Source organism: Talpa europaea (assembly GCF_964194135.1).
Source record: "Talpa europaea genome assembly, chromosome: 10".
Taxonomy (NCBI): domain Eukaryota; kingdom Metazoa; phylum Chordata; class Mammalia; order Eulipotyphla; family Talpidae; genus Talpa; species Talpa europaea.
This window is the reverse complement of record NC_140077.1, coordinates 80,124,846-80,142,327: the sequence shown is the minus strand read 5'-3', so window position 1 is coordinate 80,142,327 and position 17,482 is coordinate 80,124,846. Positions and strand designations below refer to the sequence as shown.

Below are 17,482 nucleotides of genomic sequence, written 5' to 3'. Positions count from 1 at the left end.
TCAGTTGATAATTAAATTCCCTTGTTTCTTATAAACTATATATGCTTCATGAGTCTTCCCTTGATCTCTTGACTGCATTATATAATAAGAGCTCACGGGAGAAATGGTCTAAGTCTTGCTATCTATAAATAATAAGAAAAAGAATACTTTATGTCAGATCTGGACTCTCCAAAGTACAATCACCACAGCATTGTTAAAACAGATTCAGACCTTACAAAACATGAAACATCAATAAACTTTGGCAACCAAGATTCTATCTTTTTTCAAAGCTATGCGATGAAACATAGAATATATTTTGTGTCAAAAATTCAAACAAAATTTTAACCAGAACTGGTGTTTCAAGTATTTACAAAGTTTTCAAAAATAATTTTTCTATATGACCACAAAAGTTCAAGTAGCAAAATATCGATCATCTCTACAGACTGACTGGATATCTTAAAATGTCTTACATACTATTAATAAAATAACAAACCAACAACTAACATTTATTTAACAGTAATTATTACCTAGTACTATGCTGACTTTTCATCAATAGTCTCATCTCCCAAAGGCAGTAAATTAACCTCATCAGGCAGAGGAGGACACTGATAACTGCAGAGATTAAACTGCCCAAGGATACAGTTTATAAAATGCTAGAGTAGAGACCTCAACCCATAGTATAAGCTGGTTAACATTTTATGGCCTCCATAGCTATACTATAGTGACATTAAAAGTACAAGACCTTTCCCTTTTAATTATTTAATTTTATACAATAAGTCTATAATTCCCAAGTATTATTATTTATTAACATCCTGTATAATTATTTATATTGCTAAGTATCATGTGTTAATTTCAGAGTCCTAATTTAGTTGAATGCTTAAAAGCTTTAACTCTGCAGGCTTTAATTACAGTAATTTATAGACACATGTTTAGAGAAGTATTCAATATAAAAATTATTTACTTCTACTTTTCATTGAAATTTTAATCTACTATTTTAATGGGGAAAAAATTGCCACAAATAACCCATAGAACATGTAACACCAAATCTTTGATATTTGTTTTCAAAATTAAATATACCCTGTAATGTCTAGGTAAGTGTAACATAATAGAAAATTAGGTAAATACTACTCCAAAATTATGAAAGCTCAAATTACCCTGTTTTGATATACTGACATGCTCCTCTGCTTCCAACTATCTGATTTTATTCCAGAGAAAAAATGGATTTACCTTTGTGTGTCATCTTGAAAGCAACCTAAATGTCTATCGACAATATCAAATTAAATAAATATGGCTCAATGATATGATGGAATATTACACTGTTATGAATAATATTGTTTCAGGAATCTACTTAAATCTATTGAGTGCATTTCACTCAATACATTTAAATACATCTACTGAATAGTGTGTTAAATGAAAAACAGCAGTTAATAAAACTGTATTTTCTCTGGTATAACCCCATTTGTATAAACATAATTCTTAAGAGACTACATATAAAATACACACATGTATATGTCTGTGTGTAAGTAAAGTATTTTGCATGCCCTTTGAACAATGCTGCACAATAAATGTAGCAACTATATCTTTAAATTCTCAAATAATCCTATTTGGCATGGTACTTTTAGTCTAATAGGATTAGGAATAGTATTAGGAACTCTCCCCCCTCTTTCTGTCCTTCCCCTAATCCCCTTCTTCTCTTTCTCTTCTCTCTCTCCCCCAACCCTTAGTCTCCCCCACCCTATTCTGAGTCCATCCTTTCTGTTTCTCCCAGTTACTAGCAGGACCATCAGTATGTTTTTCACTATTTCTCTAGAAAACATAGGACACACTCTTCCAGGTAAGGAATGACTTTGCAGAGAAAAAGGCTGGTGTAGGCAAGTATTCTTTCATTCATAGTCTTATGATTTTTCTACCTATAAATTTTAATTTAAAATTAAAACAGCACGTTTCTTGGATGTTTTATAAGGTATATTATTAGCTACTAGAAATCTTGCTCCCTAGGCTTCATAATCCAAATGAATGATAACAAATTGCAGCGAATGGACATGTAAAGCACTAACACAAATTGAACTCCTTTTTCTGTTTCCGGTCATTTCACAGATCTCGTTATGATTTTTGCTGGATTTATTACAGATACACTTCTGTGAAGAGCGTATGAGCCACCCTGGCCTACAAGTCCCAGTATACCATCAATTGAGTTTGCTGAATGAGGGTGGGGGACAGCTAGCAAGGAGCAAGGTGGATCAAGGTGGATATATAAAGGGAAGTGGAATGAAAAAGAAAGGAATAAATGTGGAGGAGACATATGGAAGACTGACATGAAGAGATACTTGGGAGAGACTTGTGGGTGACAGACACACAAGGAGGCTGCTCTGGGTCCTTGACAGAGATAAAAGCAGCCATTATCTTGACCTTATGTTGGAATATGTGGTGTATTTCAAATTTTGCGTCTCTCTTTTTTTCCTCTACCTCTCTGGGATCTGTTGTTCCTTGCAAGGTACCTTAGTCTGTGTGGCAAGCTTTCAGCCTCAGCAGCCCTGCTTCAGACCAAGCCTGTTAGGCTGGGCATATGCTAATGGGGGTATGGGCAATTTCTGGAGTCATATTAGGAAACCATTATTTAAAATCCTTTCTTCTCTATATATACATTAATCTTTCACACTAATAGTCTGTTTCCTCTGGCTGTGTACGTGGATGGCTGCATCCCTTCTACAATATCGATCATTGACAGTCTGGAATCCCTGGGTCTTATTCACTTGCACGTTAACAGATTATTTTTTGCCATTTTTACTATCACTGACTTAATGAATATCTCCACCCTTTCTCTTCCAAATCATTTCACATATCTGAAATAAATCCACTAAATTATATGGATGTCACTTCCTTATTCAAACCCTGTCAATAATTTCACAAAAACAAAATCAAACTCTTTCATTTAGCAATATAAGCTCACTTAGAATCTTCCCTTTGAACTACTAATGTAACCTTATTAACCATGTATACTATATTGCTTCCAATTTAATCTACTTACTTCATTTTTTCCTAGGACATGCCATAGAGACAATCCATTGTGTTTTTGTGTTAGCCATTACTACTTTTTTTTTTAATACATGAAGACTAATAAAATTTACTCCCTTTCTAGAACTGTCCAAGAAGCTTTTCCCAATACTCCTATAGCACTAAGTCTTGTATCGTGTTCTAATTTATGCAGTAGTTGTCTTTTCTCTCCAACGCAATAAAGGCTCAAGGATCGTGTGAGTATAGGATCACATCATTCAAATAGCTCTCACACAGTATGCCACCACATATGATAAGAGGAGTAAGTTCAATTTGAACACCATTTAAGAACACAAAGAACTGGCCCCTCACTTCATTATGAGTTTACTAAAAGAAGACAGTACTCAGAATATGTTATGGGAGGAACAGAATCACCAAGTCAAAGCAACTTTATAATGAACATCTTAATTAGCTGGTTTTTTTGAGCACACATTTAATGATATATTTCTGTGACTAGTGCTTGTCTCTCCTACCTGCCACGTGGTAGTAAAGCTGCAAGTGTAAAGAGACATATTATAAAGCTTCTTTCTGGAACTGAAAATAAAATAAAATGATATCAAAAGCAGTAATTAGAGAACAACAAAAACAAGTAACGATCTGACTTGGTAAACAGAATAATAAAATATACATGTTTTAAAATAATGTGCCTTCTTCTAGTCAAAGATTTAGAAAATGTTTAAATAACTATCACTGATACATTTCAGTTATATTTTGAATTTCTAAAGTGCATACTAACATGCAGAAGTAAGCACACACTAAACTATGAGCACTGTTCCTCAGTAAGAAAAAAAAAATAAGATTTAAGGCAAAAAAAAAAGAAACTCCTTCTCTTCATCCCAGTTATGTAATATTATCACCACTACCTATCTGAGCATGAGATCCAAGTGATCATTGACAATACCTCCACAAGTCCTTGGACAACGGCACTGCTAGCTGTCAAGCAAATTCATGGCTTTCACTGAACAGCTCCCTATGTAAATTTCAGAATTCACTTTAACAGTCATTTGAACTGTCACAGTAAGAATTATGGACTGAAGCACATTCTGCTTTGCCATTTCTAAAGGAAAGCACCTCATGAATATTAAACGAGATGTGGGGAAGATATTTAAGTTGGATGATTTAAACTACTATACCTGGGTTTAGAATGCATGTCTACAAACTATTTTGCTTCCATGAGGAGAAGAAATCTCAAATTCAAATGACCCCTCATTTTTATTATTATAATGTATTTATGTGATGTACATATATATTCATAGCTGTAAGTTTTTTCTTTTAAAAATAAAATCCTTATACTACAGGATTGAAATTCTTGCCACTTTTGTGTAAACTACATGAGTTAAACAATGTAGGAGGGTCCAAAATGAATTGAAGACTTGACTTTTTATGTTATACCTGAAATAAAATGAAAGTAATTTTAAACAGTATCACAGTATGTAAAATATTTCGAAGAACCTGCGTGATTTCAACGATTTCATTAGAAACTCTGGTTGTGTGTCAAGTTTTGGGGTCCAGTCATGAAGGAGGCAGTGACATGAACAGGCAGAGGACAGGACAAGCTCCTGATAGAATACAAGCAAAGACAGTGAGGCAAGTATTGGCTTGTGAGGTGAGGGATTATTTCTGTGAATAACTACAGTGATTAAATTTCAAAGAGCAGTTTAGGGAGAATTAATGAAAGAATCAGTTAAGAAAGAGTAATGATTACTGAGAAAAGTAGTTTAAATTTCACTTAACATGCACTAGTTACATAGCAGAGGTTTTCAAACAAATATTATGTTAAAATCATGTTTAAGAAAATTATGATAAAATGCATCATTGAACAAGACTTGAATTGACCATGGAAGATAACTGAAAGTGAGATATATACATAGAACAGACTCAGGGGCCTCCCCAGTGGCGCAGCGGTTGAGCGCTGGGTTGCGAAGCTGCCCGCAGCCTCTGCGGCGCCGGCTCGATCCCCGGCTGCTCCCCGGCCACCAGAGGAGGGTCCCACATGGCGCGCAGACCTCTCCTGCCGCCCGCTGCTCCCCTCAGCAGTGTACTTCGGTCCTTCTGCCTGCTCTGCTCCCCGCTCTGGCTCTGGTGAATTCTCTCACCCTCCCGCGCTTCTGACTGTACCCAGTGCATGTATAAACAAAACAAACAAACAAACCAGCAAACAAATAAATAAAGCATGCCTCTTTAAAAAAAAAAAAAAAAAAGAAGAAGTAGAAATTGTAAGAACAGACTCAGAACAATGAGGCACACTATTAAATACTGTAATCATTTAAATAAGATTGGATAGAATTCTACCAAAAAAAGAACACATGGAGGTAAAGAACTAGGAAAGTCATATTATAAAGTACTGTAAAGTTTTGAAATTGGGGGGAGGAGGCCATAATGATATTGGTGGCAATGGATAAACTGAAGATGTTCTAGTTTTGGCTATCTGTATCGTTTTATTAGCAACCAGAGTCAAATATAATAATTATGTATTTAGGGCCTCCCCGGTGGTACAGCGGTTTAGTGCCATGCTGTGAAGCTGTCACACCTCTGCAGCTCCCATTTGATTCCCGCCAGCTAGGGAAAATCCCACATGGCACGCAGACCTCTCCTGCCTCGCCAGCTGCTCCCCTCAGCAGTGTCTTTGGTCCGTCTGCCTATTCTGCTCCCTGCTCTGGCTCTGGTGAATTCTCTCACCCTCCTGCGCTTCTGACCTGTACCCCAGATCTTGTATAAAATAAATAAAATCTTTAAAAAAAAAAAGTCATTTCTTTAAAAAAAATAATTATGTATTTAGTATAATCTCTATCTATGTATATACAGGGCTACATAAAATAGCAATTACCTTTAACCTATTTCTGACAAATAAAACAAAAAAAAAATTACATTTCTGCTTAGTTGTTTTACTAATTTCTTGTTTCAATTCACCCTCTCCAGACTGTCAGAACAGTGTTCCACATTCAGAAATGTTCTCCCAGAAAATATTACCAACTTCGAAACTCCCAACTTTTCTTTTGAGTTAATCATTGTAAACTGGCCTAGAGGGTTGCAAACCCTATATAATTATTTGACCTTTACCTTTCTGTTATTTAATATTAAATAGCATTAAATCTCATTTGTTTACATTACAGTTGATGTAATAACTAGATTCTACTTCTACCTTATGATTACATAAGTTGCAACAAGTTTTGCATTTCCATACCTCAGGTAACTCATCTGTGAAAAGAAAAATAACATAATTCCTTGGAGATGGTGTGAAGACGAAATAAAATAATACATGTATGTCACCTCTCTAGAATAACTATGGCATGGATTCTAGCTCTTGGGACATGTTCACTGTCTTTGTGATAATTACTATATCCAATATCATCAACCTTTCCACTTTATCTTCTGTATTTTCCATAGAAATAACTGTAATAGCACATGACCTTACATGGGGAGGTAGACAAAAAACAGAGACACAATACAAAAAGCTTCCATCTATAATTTGCCAATGGAATCACACACAGTGCGACAGTGACTAACGTCACTGCCATCACTCTTCACTGGTAAGTGTGCAGCTTACTGATCACCTATTTGAGTCCTAGGGGATCGGGTGGCATTTCAGTTTTTGACAGACCTGTGCCAGCAGGCTGTCCATTATTAAACTGCACATCTGGCTCCTGCTGTTAATAACTTGTTGTTTGCATTAGGTGGACAATCTAGAAGTTTCCCCACTGGGACTTAAATGAGGTTGAAATGTGTTAATCTGCTTTTATTCCTATTCACAGTGATCTACAAGATGGGCTAAGCATGTGCCCTTATAGTAACAATTAGTCATTATGATTCTGTGCAAAGTCCAGTACAAGAAAGCCAAGAAAAGCAGGCCTTTATTTCTTAGACTGACTATTTTTGGCTTTGTAGGCAAAGTCCATTTCTCACACATATTTACATACTGTGAAAATTGGAATTAATACAACTCTGGGTCCAAGGAATGCATGCACAGAGGGAACTGACTCTACCCTCTAAAGCCAGGGCATAATTGCAGTAGTTCTGAGAGAACTAAAGCATGGTGCCAAAAAAGAGGCCCCATTTAGATGCTAAACATGAAAGGGGTCAAAGATTTGAGGTTTCATCCCCAGTCACAGTATCCTAAAGGACAGGCAAGTCTGTGCTTCTGTCACTTTTTTCTTCACTGCTCCTTTTTTGTCAAAATAAAAGAGAATGAGATAAAAACAAATATGACAGACCTAAGACAAAATTAAGGAGAAAATTCTGACTCCCCTCAGTTTTCCTTTTTGTAGTCCCTCATCTCCCCCTTTTCTGAGAGCATCCCTCCATTTCTTTCAGGAAACTAGGGTTTTATAGCCTCTAATCGATTCACTTCCTAACTCCAAATCCCTCTCTCTATTCTCCAGTCAAAGGGGACAAATAAATCTAATGTGCCTAGCGAACCGAATTAGCTTACATAAATGATTTACTTTTCCAAGTAGGTGCAGTGGTTCCTCCTTGAAAACTACTACATCTTACATTCCCTTTAATAATTAGTTTGTTCTGGTCATATTCAGTTATTGAGGAATTAAGGTCAGGAATTTCCAATCCACTCTTTTGTTTCCATATGAGCACATACAAAAGATTAGATATTATTTTAGTGCTTCCTTACCTTCATGGAGTCTGGGTTTGCATTTATCTGCTATTAGCATGTACAAGGTACTCTCCTTCATGAGACAAGCAATCAAGTAACACAATGGCTCAGGGTCATGCAATATCCAAATGCTGAGACAAATGATGAGGCTAAACACACATAAATAAAGCTTTAGGTTGCAGAGATGATCATGTGGTGGCAGCATATGGGACTTAAAAGGAAACCTCAGCTCCTAAGGAACTACAGCCTTTGTTCTATAATATGCACACATACTAGAAAATCACAGTGACATAACACATAATATCAGAAAAAAAGTCAGTATTAATGATTGTTTTAGACTATAGATAACAATGTGTTTTGGCTGACACAGTAATGTTCCTAATTGTAACATGTGTCAAATTTCTTGGTTTCTATGTTAATTAGAACAAAGAACAATAATCAGTATAAACAATGCTATTTTATTTAATTATACGACTAAAATATGTATCTATACTTGGTCTTTATAATTTGCTTGTTCCTACATTTCAGTCATGAGCTTACCACTCTACAAACTTCACACACCACTATAACTTCTGGCCCTACTTACCATATCTACTCTACCGAGAAGTACACTCAGTATGAGAAAGGACTCCAAGTTCCCTAGCTTTACTTGCATCCATTTTATAGAATTCTACACAACCAATTTTGAATCTGTACAGACGACAACAAGCTTTTTGTCAGTGCTCCAGATGCACCTTTTTCTTCTCACACTTTTCTCCAAGTGATTTTCTCTTAAATTGCAACCTGATTGCTGTCTGATGATTGAGATCCTTGTGAAAAGAAATGTTTTCTTTTCATGACCCATAAGAAAAAATATTCTCACATTCAGTCAATACTTATCAAAGAGTAAAAGTAATCATCTTTTTGGATCATTATCTATTGTTTTGATTACTTTTACAGAGAAATTTTTAATTAGCAATTAAATACTCAGGAAAAAACACTAGTTTAAAAACATGCTAATTGCAAGTACAAAAAGTTGCTCAGAAAAGGCCAACCTAACTTAATTTCAATATGTAAACATATATATTTAATACATAAAGCAATTAGTTAAAATTACACAAAAATATGTATTTCTGTTTCATTTTTTCAAGTAAACTTAGATAGGCATAGAGCATAAGTAAGACAACATTGACATTACATAAATACAATTAAAAAAACACAGAAGAACCATCCATGACAAAATTATTTTTGAGCACATAAAAATTTCAATAAATAAGAACATGAATTGAAAAAAAATAGATATTACATTCACTATCAATAAGAACAAAAGGACAAAAACAACACCTAAATATAGGAATATATCATAAATAAATATATCTTCATTTTAACTTTCAATTTGTACCAATAATAAAAATCAAAACAAAAAATGTTTAGCCTTCATTTATATTATTTCTTGTACTATTTTTCAAATATAATTTTGTAGAATTTGAATAACATTATTAACAGGGAAGGAAGAAAGAGTGTTAACAATTTTGAGAAAATAATTATGCTGGCTGAAATCATTTTTTTGGTCATCCATCTAGAAGTGTTTTGCATCTATACTCAAGACTTGCTTGAAGCTATAACGAAAAAACCATTTAGTTGAAAGTTTAATTACCTTAAAATGTCACAGGCCTTATGTAGAAAATAAAAATCACTACATTCCAGCTTCTTATCCAAGACTTACTATTTGTAGAGGTACTCTGAAAAGTAAAAGGTGCAGATCTCACAGTTGTGGTATTACTAATACATACCCATCTATAAGAACGTGTTTAAGTAAAATCAAACTTTAAAATAAAATTCTTGTAAATCAGACCATCATGCATTAAAACTTAAACTTGTATAGTCATATATGTCAATTATTTCCAATAAAACTGGAAGGATAAATAAATAAATTCTAAATAATTTTTAAAAATCACATTTCTGGGCCTCCCTGGTGGTGCAGCAGTTGAGCGCTGGGTTACAAAGCTGGGTTCAAACCCCAGCCACCATAGGAGGGTCCCACATGGCATGCAGACCTCTCCTGCTGCCCGCTGCTCCCCTCAGCAGTGTACTTCGTCCGTCTGCCTGTTCTGCTCCCTGCTCTGGCTCTGGTGACTTCTCTCACCCTCCTGCGCTTCTGACTGTACCCAGTGCTTGTATAAATAAATAAATAAATCTTTTTAAAAATTAAAATAAATAAAATAAAAATCACATTTCAATTATATTTATGATCGGGTCAAAATGAAGGAATCTTAAGATTTATATAAAACATTAATGTCTGAATTCTTGGTAACTATTGAAAAAAATATTAAGCAGTGTAGTTTTTCTGAATTTTGTGTATATATACCTGTCCTTTTTTTGCATTATTACCTACTACAGTAGTAAGCATTTTTTATTGCTTTATTTGTTTAGATTTTCCTTAATATAAACATTGCTTAGAAACACAGCATTGTCTATATTCTCTTTCCCATAATGTTTAAATCATCTTTTATAGATATTGCATATTCATGGATTGATTCCACTATAGATTTAAGCAGTAAAGAAAACATTTCAGTTTTTAGAAGCACCTAAAATAATTTAAAGTTCATTTATTGACCTGCAAACTTAGAATAAGTAGTTACATTACTGTCTACTTTTCAAATAACATACTATTATGGGAGAAAATATATTAGTAAGTTATAAAAAAAAATGCCATCTGCCAATCCAAAACTCATTTCCAAAGATAGATTATATAAAATAATATGTTTGTGCTGTATGACATCTAGAATTACACATACTCTAAAAGGAATTCATATATTTTCCTCATTTATAAATACCTCTTAAACTATTTATTGAATTATACTTTTTGGTCAAATTCTTTTGCTTTCAATCACTAAGATACATTAAGTGATCTGTCTGTATTACTTTTAAATACCACCTTTAAAATATGTAAGATAGCCTTGAAAATTACTGGACTTGAATTCTTTTTGAAAACAAGAATGATCTTATTTAAATAAATGGCCTACTCTTGCTTCACTGGAACTGAGAATTGTCCATTAACAGCAATTTATCCACAGTTGTGACAATTTATTCACATCAAGTGCACTGTGTTCCAAACTTTGAAATTACCAAGTCATGTGGAAGGAGGAGAAGGGATTGTTCTGTCTGAAGGCATTTAAAACCTGAAATTGACCAATCTTTAATGGTAAGACAATATTCTAAATCTGTTTTATAAATCATAGAAATATCAGATCAGAAAACTACAGATTTTAAGACAAAAATTCTACATACTACAATGGCTCACATATAAAACCAGTTACAGGCCTCCCTGGTGGCACAGGGGTTGAAATCTCAGCGCTGTCAAGCTATCACAAGCCACTACAACCTGAGTTCTATTCTGTCAGGGATCTAACCCACAGGGCGAGGCAGACCTTTCCTGTATCACCTACTGCTCCCCTCAGCAGTATTTTTCAGTAGATATGCCTGCTGTGCTCCCTACTTTCTCTGCTGAATCCTCTCACCACCACCATCACCACCACCGTCCCCCCCACCCCCCACCTCTGGCCTACACCCCAGATCTTGTATGCATAAATAAATAAAAATAAATAAATCTTAAAAAATAAAACAGTTACATACTCCGGTCAAACAGTTTTAATCAGAGTGAACTTTGAAGATTCTAAATATTCTAAATTTAGATTCAAAATATATTGAATACTTTGAGTCATCCTTTCAGGTGACTGCGGGTGCTTTATTTGCAAGCAAACACCAATGTCCTATCTGCAAATGGTGCACAATCTTCTTAACAGTCTAGAATGGAAATTCTGCAAAGATACCATGATAATACAAAACATAATGTACTACTGTGGAAAAAATTCACCTCTAATATACTCACGATCATCTCCAAAGGAAGCACTATTTCTTATTGCTCTTTATACCTTCCCAAAAGCTAAGTTAGAGAAGTTTTGTGATGGAGCATGAATTGCAATATTAACTGAATGTATAACTAACCATTAAAAAATATTATACTAACCATTTGAATTAGATTTTCCTTTTATTAGGGATGCCAAAGAAATACATGTGCATCATATATTGAACAGCCATCGCTAAAGCATAAGCAGTGTTCTCATTAAGTAACTCAAACTTATTTCATGGCCTCACAGAATTAATGGTAATCATGTGCTAAGTTATCTGCACGGCTGTGTCTAAATCTGTTCCCTATTTACTGCTCAGAAAAAGGATATCAGCATGAAAATGAGGGAAAGGTAATTATATGAGGATACCATTAATTATATATGTATACATGTAATACTCAACACATAGCTACATTATATATTTATTATAGTTATTATATATACTTTATATATGTCACAGATCTAATATATTTCTATTACATATATATACACATTGATATTATATGTACACTAAATGCATATGTGTTTCCCTACACAAAAATGGTGATACAATATAGATTTGAGTCAACTAAGGTTATTTCACAGAAAAATCATTAGTAGAGAGTACATACTTTCTGTATGTTAACAGGAACACCAATATTCTTTCTTTAAGAACTCACTCATTTTCACATAACAGTCAATGTTGCCTTCCCAAGATTTAATTTACAATTCTTCAAATGAAGAAAAAGATAAAAACCATCTATTTTCCTATCCTCTAACTCCCCCATCATTTCTAGGATGTGACTTTTGAACCAAAAGATACCCACCTACATTCAGATTCCAAAAGAAGTTGACATTGAGGGCCTCCCTGGTGGCAAAGGGGTTAAAGTCTCAGCACTTTTGAGCTATCATCAGCCACTTCAGCATGAATTCCATCAATCCCCTGGCCAGGATGCTAATCCACATGGTGCAGCAGACCTCTCTGCTGCTCCCCTCAACAGTGTATTTCAGTAGATCTGCCTGTTCTGGTCCCCACTCTGTCTCTAGTGATCCTCTCACCTCCCCCCCACAACTTTGGCCTACACCCCCCACCCCCAGTTCTTGGATGCATAAATAAGTAAAAATAAATCTTAAAAAGAAGTTGACATTGAGGTAAGTATTGAACATAAGTAGTTTGTGTGGGAAATTATCCCACAAAATACCAGTAGGGGGGAAGGGGAAGTAAGTCAATAAAGTTTGCAATATCAAGTCAACTACCCCTTGTGGGCATGGGATGCTCAATCCCATTGGACACAGTGTAGAGAATGCTTCAGTATGATCCCATTCAAGGAACTCAGAAGTTTAGGTATTTCGCTAAGAACTCCCTGTTTACACAGTGAAACTTCTGGCTTGCTCTCAGTCAGATCTTGTGTGCTCTTGTGGCCAGAAGGAAAATCATAGTAACAACAAAAACCTTCAGACAGAGGGCAATCATAGAAAGCAGCGTAAATAATATGGGCAGCAAATGCCCAAAAATAGATGACTGGATCAAGAAGATGTGGTACATATATACCATGGAATATTACTCAGCATTCAAAAAAGATAAACACATGCAATTTGCAGCAACATGGATGGCGCTGGAAGGGATCATACTCAGCAAAATAAGCCAAAAAGAAAAAGAAAAATACCGGATGGTCTCACTCATAGCAGGAATCTAGAAAACTTAAATAAAGGACCAGGAAAATGAGTAACTATAAGAAAGTGAAAATCAAAATCAACAAAAAACTATGAACCAGAGACACTTTTTAGGGGGTGAGGGGCGGGAGGGGAGGGATTGGGGTCAGAATGGGGGGCTGCAATTGTACGGGGAATATAAAAATAAAATTTATTATTTAAAAAATAATAATAATAATATGGGCAGACCATTAGATGTATCTGTTGGCAGAAACTACCTTTTGCTACAGAATGAGTGCTTCCTCCTTACCCCTGTATGAACTGAGTCCATGAATATAACTGAGCAGAACTGTACTCATAATGAATAGCAAGAAGAATGTGTGACCATATTACAGACAAACAGATGCATACATATTTTTGCATCTTTACATAACGCATATCAGAACCAAACTGCAGATCTGAACTAAAGAAGGAAAATAACACTTAATGAGCACCTACACTTGCTACCTGCTGTAAAATTATTCTTATCTACTCTAATTAAATGAAAATAATTAGGAGCTTCTAGAGAAATCAGAGTCACAAAACACTGAGTTTCATTTTTGTATTTATAAGATTTCTTACCATGGCAAGTATTTAATTTCCCAGAAACTTAGTTTTCTACTGCCTAAAATAACTGCTCACTATTCAGGGATTAACTTAGATAATATATAGAACAATTCAGCACATGCATGCTAAATGTATAATCATAATCATACCTACACATACACGTCTATATGCACATACACAAATTACTTACATATATGTATGTAACTGTTAGTCTGGTACCTTACAGAACTGAGATTACTGAATCCCATGGCTGCATGACCTGTCCAAGGTGATTCAGCAAGTGAAAAATAAACAAAGACCTGATATCTGTATTATTGCAAGGATTTTTTTTTCAAAGATGGATAACAAGTGGAACCAAAGCTAAATGTAAAGTTTTCCTGAAGTGACAAATTTCAAATCTTTAAAAATAGATGAATAATTTTTAAATATCTAATATCTCATTTTAATAATAAATATGGTCTGACTTTTAAGTTCAAGTTGAGTACCTTAAGTTCTTATTATAAGAGATATTTCAAACTTTTTGAATATAACAGACTCATTTAGATATAGCCAACTAGGGAAATTCCTAGTTACTGAAATATACTTACAGAATTCTTAGAGAAATAAGGGCAACCACGTGAACAATCAATACCTTGGATATGATATTAAAAAAGAAAAAATGCCGCTACCACCAAGTCCAAAATGAGTCTTCTATGTATTCAACCTGTCTTTTTCTGCAATGAGAAATTCTATTCTCCATGATGATCATAGGCCAGAATAACAGATATAAATTCAATCACTCTGAACACTGTCACCTGATATGCCATTTAAGGAGACTAGTTTTTCTAAATATCAACTAACATTGCAAATTTCTTAAAATATCTTTCTTTAGCTTCAGTCAACCAGACTCCTTACTTTGCCAGCCTACAAATGTTTTCTTTCTTTTCTTTATTAACCAATATATGTGCTTATCCTTAAAAAGACATTGAATTTAATTATTATCCTCTGTGAAACATCCAAATCGCTTTAGATTACTAATATTAGGCAAAAGAAATCCATAATCAATGCCCAAGATAAAATCCCCTGTGTGTAGGGACAGGAGTTGGTAGCGAGAGCTGTGATGCTGAGGAAAAGGAGGGTATTACCCAGTGGTGAGTAAGGAGGAGATTTTGAATTGGACCAATAATGGTTCTTTTATATAATTAAAATAGCACATCAGTACCAAACCAAACTTAAAGGAAACATTTCAACTGAATTAGAAGCCTAGTTAATATATTGTTTAAAAACAAGGAAATGTGGCATGTGATCCATGAAGTGACTATTACAGAAAATATTAAATTCAATAAAACATAAAATGGACATTTTAAATAATGAGACAAGAGCCTGAGGAATTTCAGAAGTTGAACTAGGCAAATCAGTGATGCTACAGATAAAACACATGAGCAACATTTTGTTAATAATAAATACTCTAGTATGGAAACTTAGTTTTAATTGTATGACATATACTAGTTAGATTAAAACAGATACGGTAAGATAAGATTGGATCATGCTATACAAGCATCTTTATTTTTGTTACAGTTACCTAGTCAAAGTGAGTATTTTCCATTGCAAACTTGGTCATTTTCCCTAACTACCTGTTACATATTTACAAGGATCATCTACCTGCAACTCCAAATGTTTAAATCGCCTAAAATCCCCAGTGGCAGGTGAATACCTAATCAAGAAACACAGACATGGAGCAAGTAAATGGATACCTGAATGTTTAAGTTTCTAAAGCGCTTTTTCAACCAACTTGCCTACATTTTCGAATTTGATTACCAACACTTAAGGGGAAAAAATTAAAATATTGGCATTGATATTGCGTGCCATTCCGATATACTGTACTTCTCACACCAGCCTTATACACACCCTAGGAAAGCACAGATAGACAAAAGAACAAGCGCCCAATGGATGCAATAAATGCACTGCAAGGATAAGAAAGTGGAAAGAGTTCCTAGTCTCCAGCAATACTCTACAGTCAAAATGGAGAGTCATATCAGAGCCCCTTTTACTCCTTCCCCCAGTCTCTGGCTCCCTCCTCCCCGCTGCCTCTTTCGCCTCCCCTCGTCGGTCTTTTTTCCAGCTGCATTTCCAGACCACCACTCACCTGTCATCGTTTTGCCATCCTTGGTCCCCCAGCAGCAGATCCCGAAACCTGTACCTGGGAGGCAGAGGCGGCACTTCGCTCTCCAAATCAACCATCCTCCCTCAAAGAGTGGGAAACATTAAACAACAAATGGAGGAGAGGGGGGAGAAAGACAGAAAATGCTGAGGGGTGGGAAAGCGGACGACCGAAAGGGGGGGGCCGCGAGAGGGGCGGGTGCAGCGAAGGGGCCTGGGCCGCCGGCCGGGGGGCGCTCGAGCCGGAAGCCGAGGCTGCCAGGGGCTGGCTCCCCTCTCCGAGGGTGCGATGGGGATGATGCAAAACCAGCCCGGGAGCAAAAGTCTGGCTCTGACAAGAATCGGCGCTGCCAGGGAACCGCCCCCAGGCTCGGCGCCGCCTCTGGTCCCCAGGACGAGGGGGAGGCGGGAAGGCAAAAGTTACTTCCCCGGAAAAATAAAACAAACGCGCGGTGCCTGTAAAGAGGGCGGGGGTGGGGGTGCGCGCGGCGGCCCGGGGGAGCACTTTCCCAACTGGCAGATGAAGACCCCGCTCCGCGGGCAGCGGGTCGGCCGCCGCCCCCCGGGCGGGCGCGCGCACCCGGCTCCGCGCAGGGCAGCGCGGGGGGCAGCGCGGGGGGCAGCGCGGGGATGGGTCCCGACGCCGTCGCCGCCCGCGCCGCCGCCGCGCCAGGCCGAGCCATGGCGACGCCCCCGCGTTAGCTTAACACGGTGGCGGCGGGGAGGTGCCCGGGGACCACCCTGGGGGGAGCTTCCACTGCGGCTTCCCGGGCTCCAGACCGTTCTGCGGGAGTCGGGAGCCGCGGGGTGGTCGGGGTGTCCCCGGGTGCATCCCCAGCTCCTAAGCTTTGATCGCCTTGAGCTGAGGTGGGCGGGCTGGGAAATACGCGTCCTGGAGAGGGAATCCCCGCTCCCAACCTAGGAAAGTCCCTTTTTTTTTCTCTCTCCCTCGCTCACAATCTCAAAAAGGGAGGTGTTTTCCCCATCCTGGAAAAGAAGGGAGCACCGCTTAAGACCGCTGAATGCAAGCGTTTAGGTGAGGGTAGGAAAGCGCATTTAAAGGCGGGGAGGGTCTACACTCGTCCCCGACTGCCATCGCTGCTAGCAGCGGGGTGGGCTTCCAGGCTGCAAGGCTAAATTTAGCCTTCGATGTGCTTCCCAGGGGGAATGTAACGGGAACCCGAATCCAGAGTTGGTTTTTCATTATCAGCCCTGCTTTTGTCGACCAGTAGCTTTGCGCTTACCGATCTTCCACCAAGACCTGATTCCATCGGGGTATTTGCAGACGAATACTTAGCCACCTGAGATACTGAGCTTAAGGATACCGAGACCATATCCTCGCTTAGGCCTTAGGAATCTGTTTGCTTGAAGGCATAAGCTTATAATTGAAGTGATACATTATGAGACAAAGTAATTAAAGAACATATAAAGAGATGTGGAAATACCTGAGGGATCGATAACATGCTTACTCCTGGAGGGGGTCAAGGAAAACATTAAGAACAAACTAAGCCTGCTGTTAAGCCTTTGCAACCTACTTAAAGGGAAGGAAAACAAGCAAGCAGGGAAAATATCATGA

At 37.1% G+C, this 17,482-nt stretch overlaps 1 protein-coding gene across 3 annotated transcripts in view; it reads right to left on the bottom strand.

Annotated features, from left to right (window-relative positions):
• Positions 1-15,987, bottom strand: part of KCNT2 (potassium sodium-activated channel subfamily T member 2) — a gene marked incomplete at both ends in the record, with an annotated part of 316,392 nt that extends 300,405 nt beyond the window's left edge. For all 3 annotated transcript variants that reach the window (XM_084246074.1, XM_084246075.1, XM_084246076.1), the window contains one exon: positions 15,893-15,987. In XM_084246074.1, coding sequence (XP_084102200.1) covers positions 15,893-15,987 — 95 coding nt within the window. The remainder of the gene's footprint in view (positions 1-15,892) is intronic.
• Positions 15,988-17,482: the final 1,495 nt, after the last annotated feature.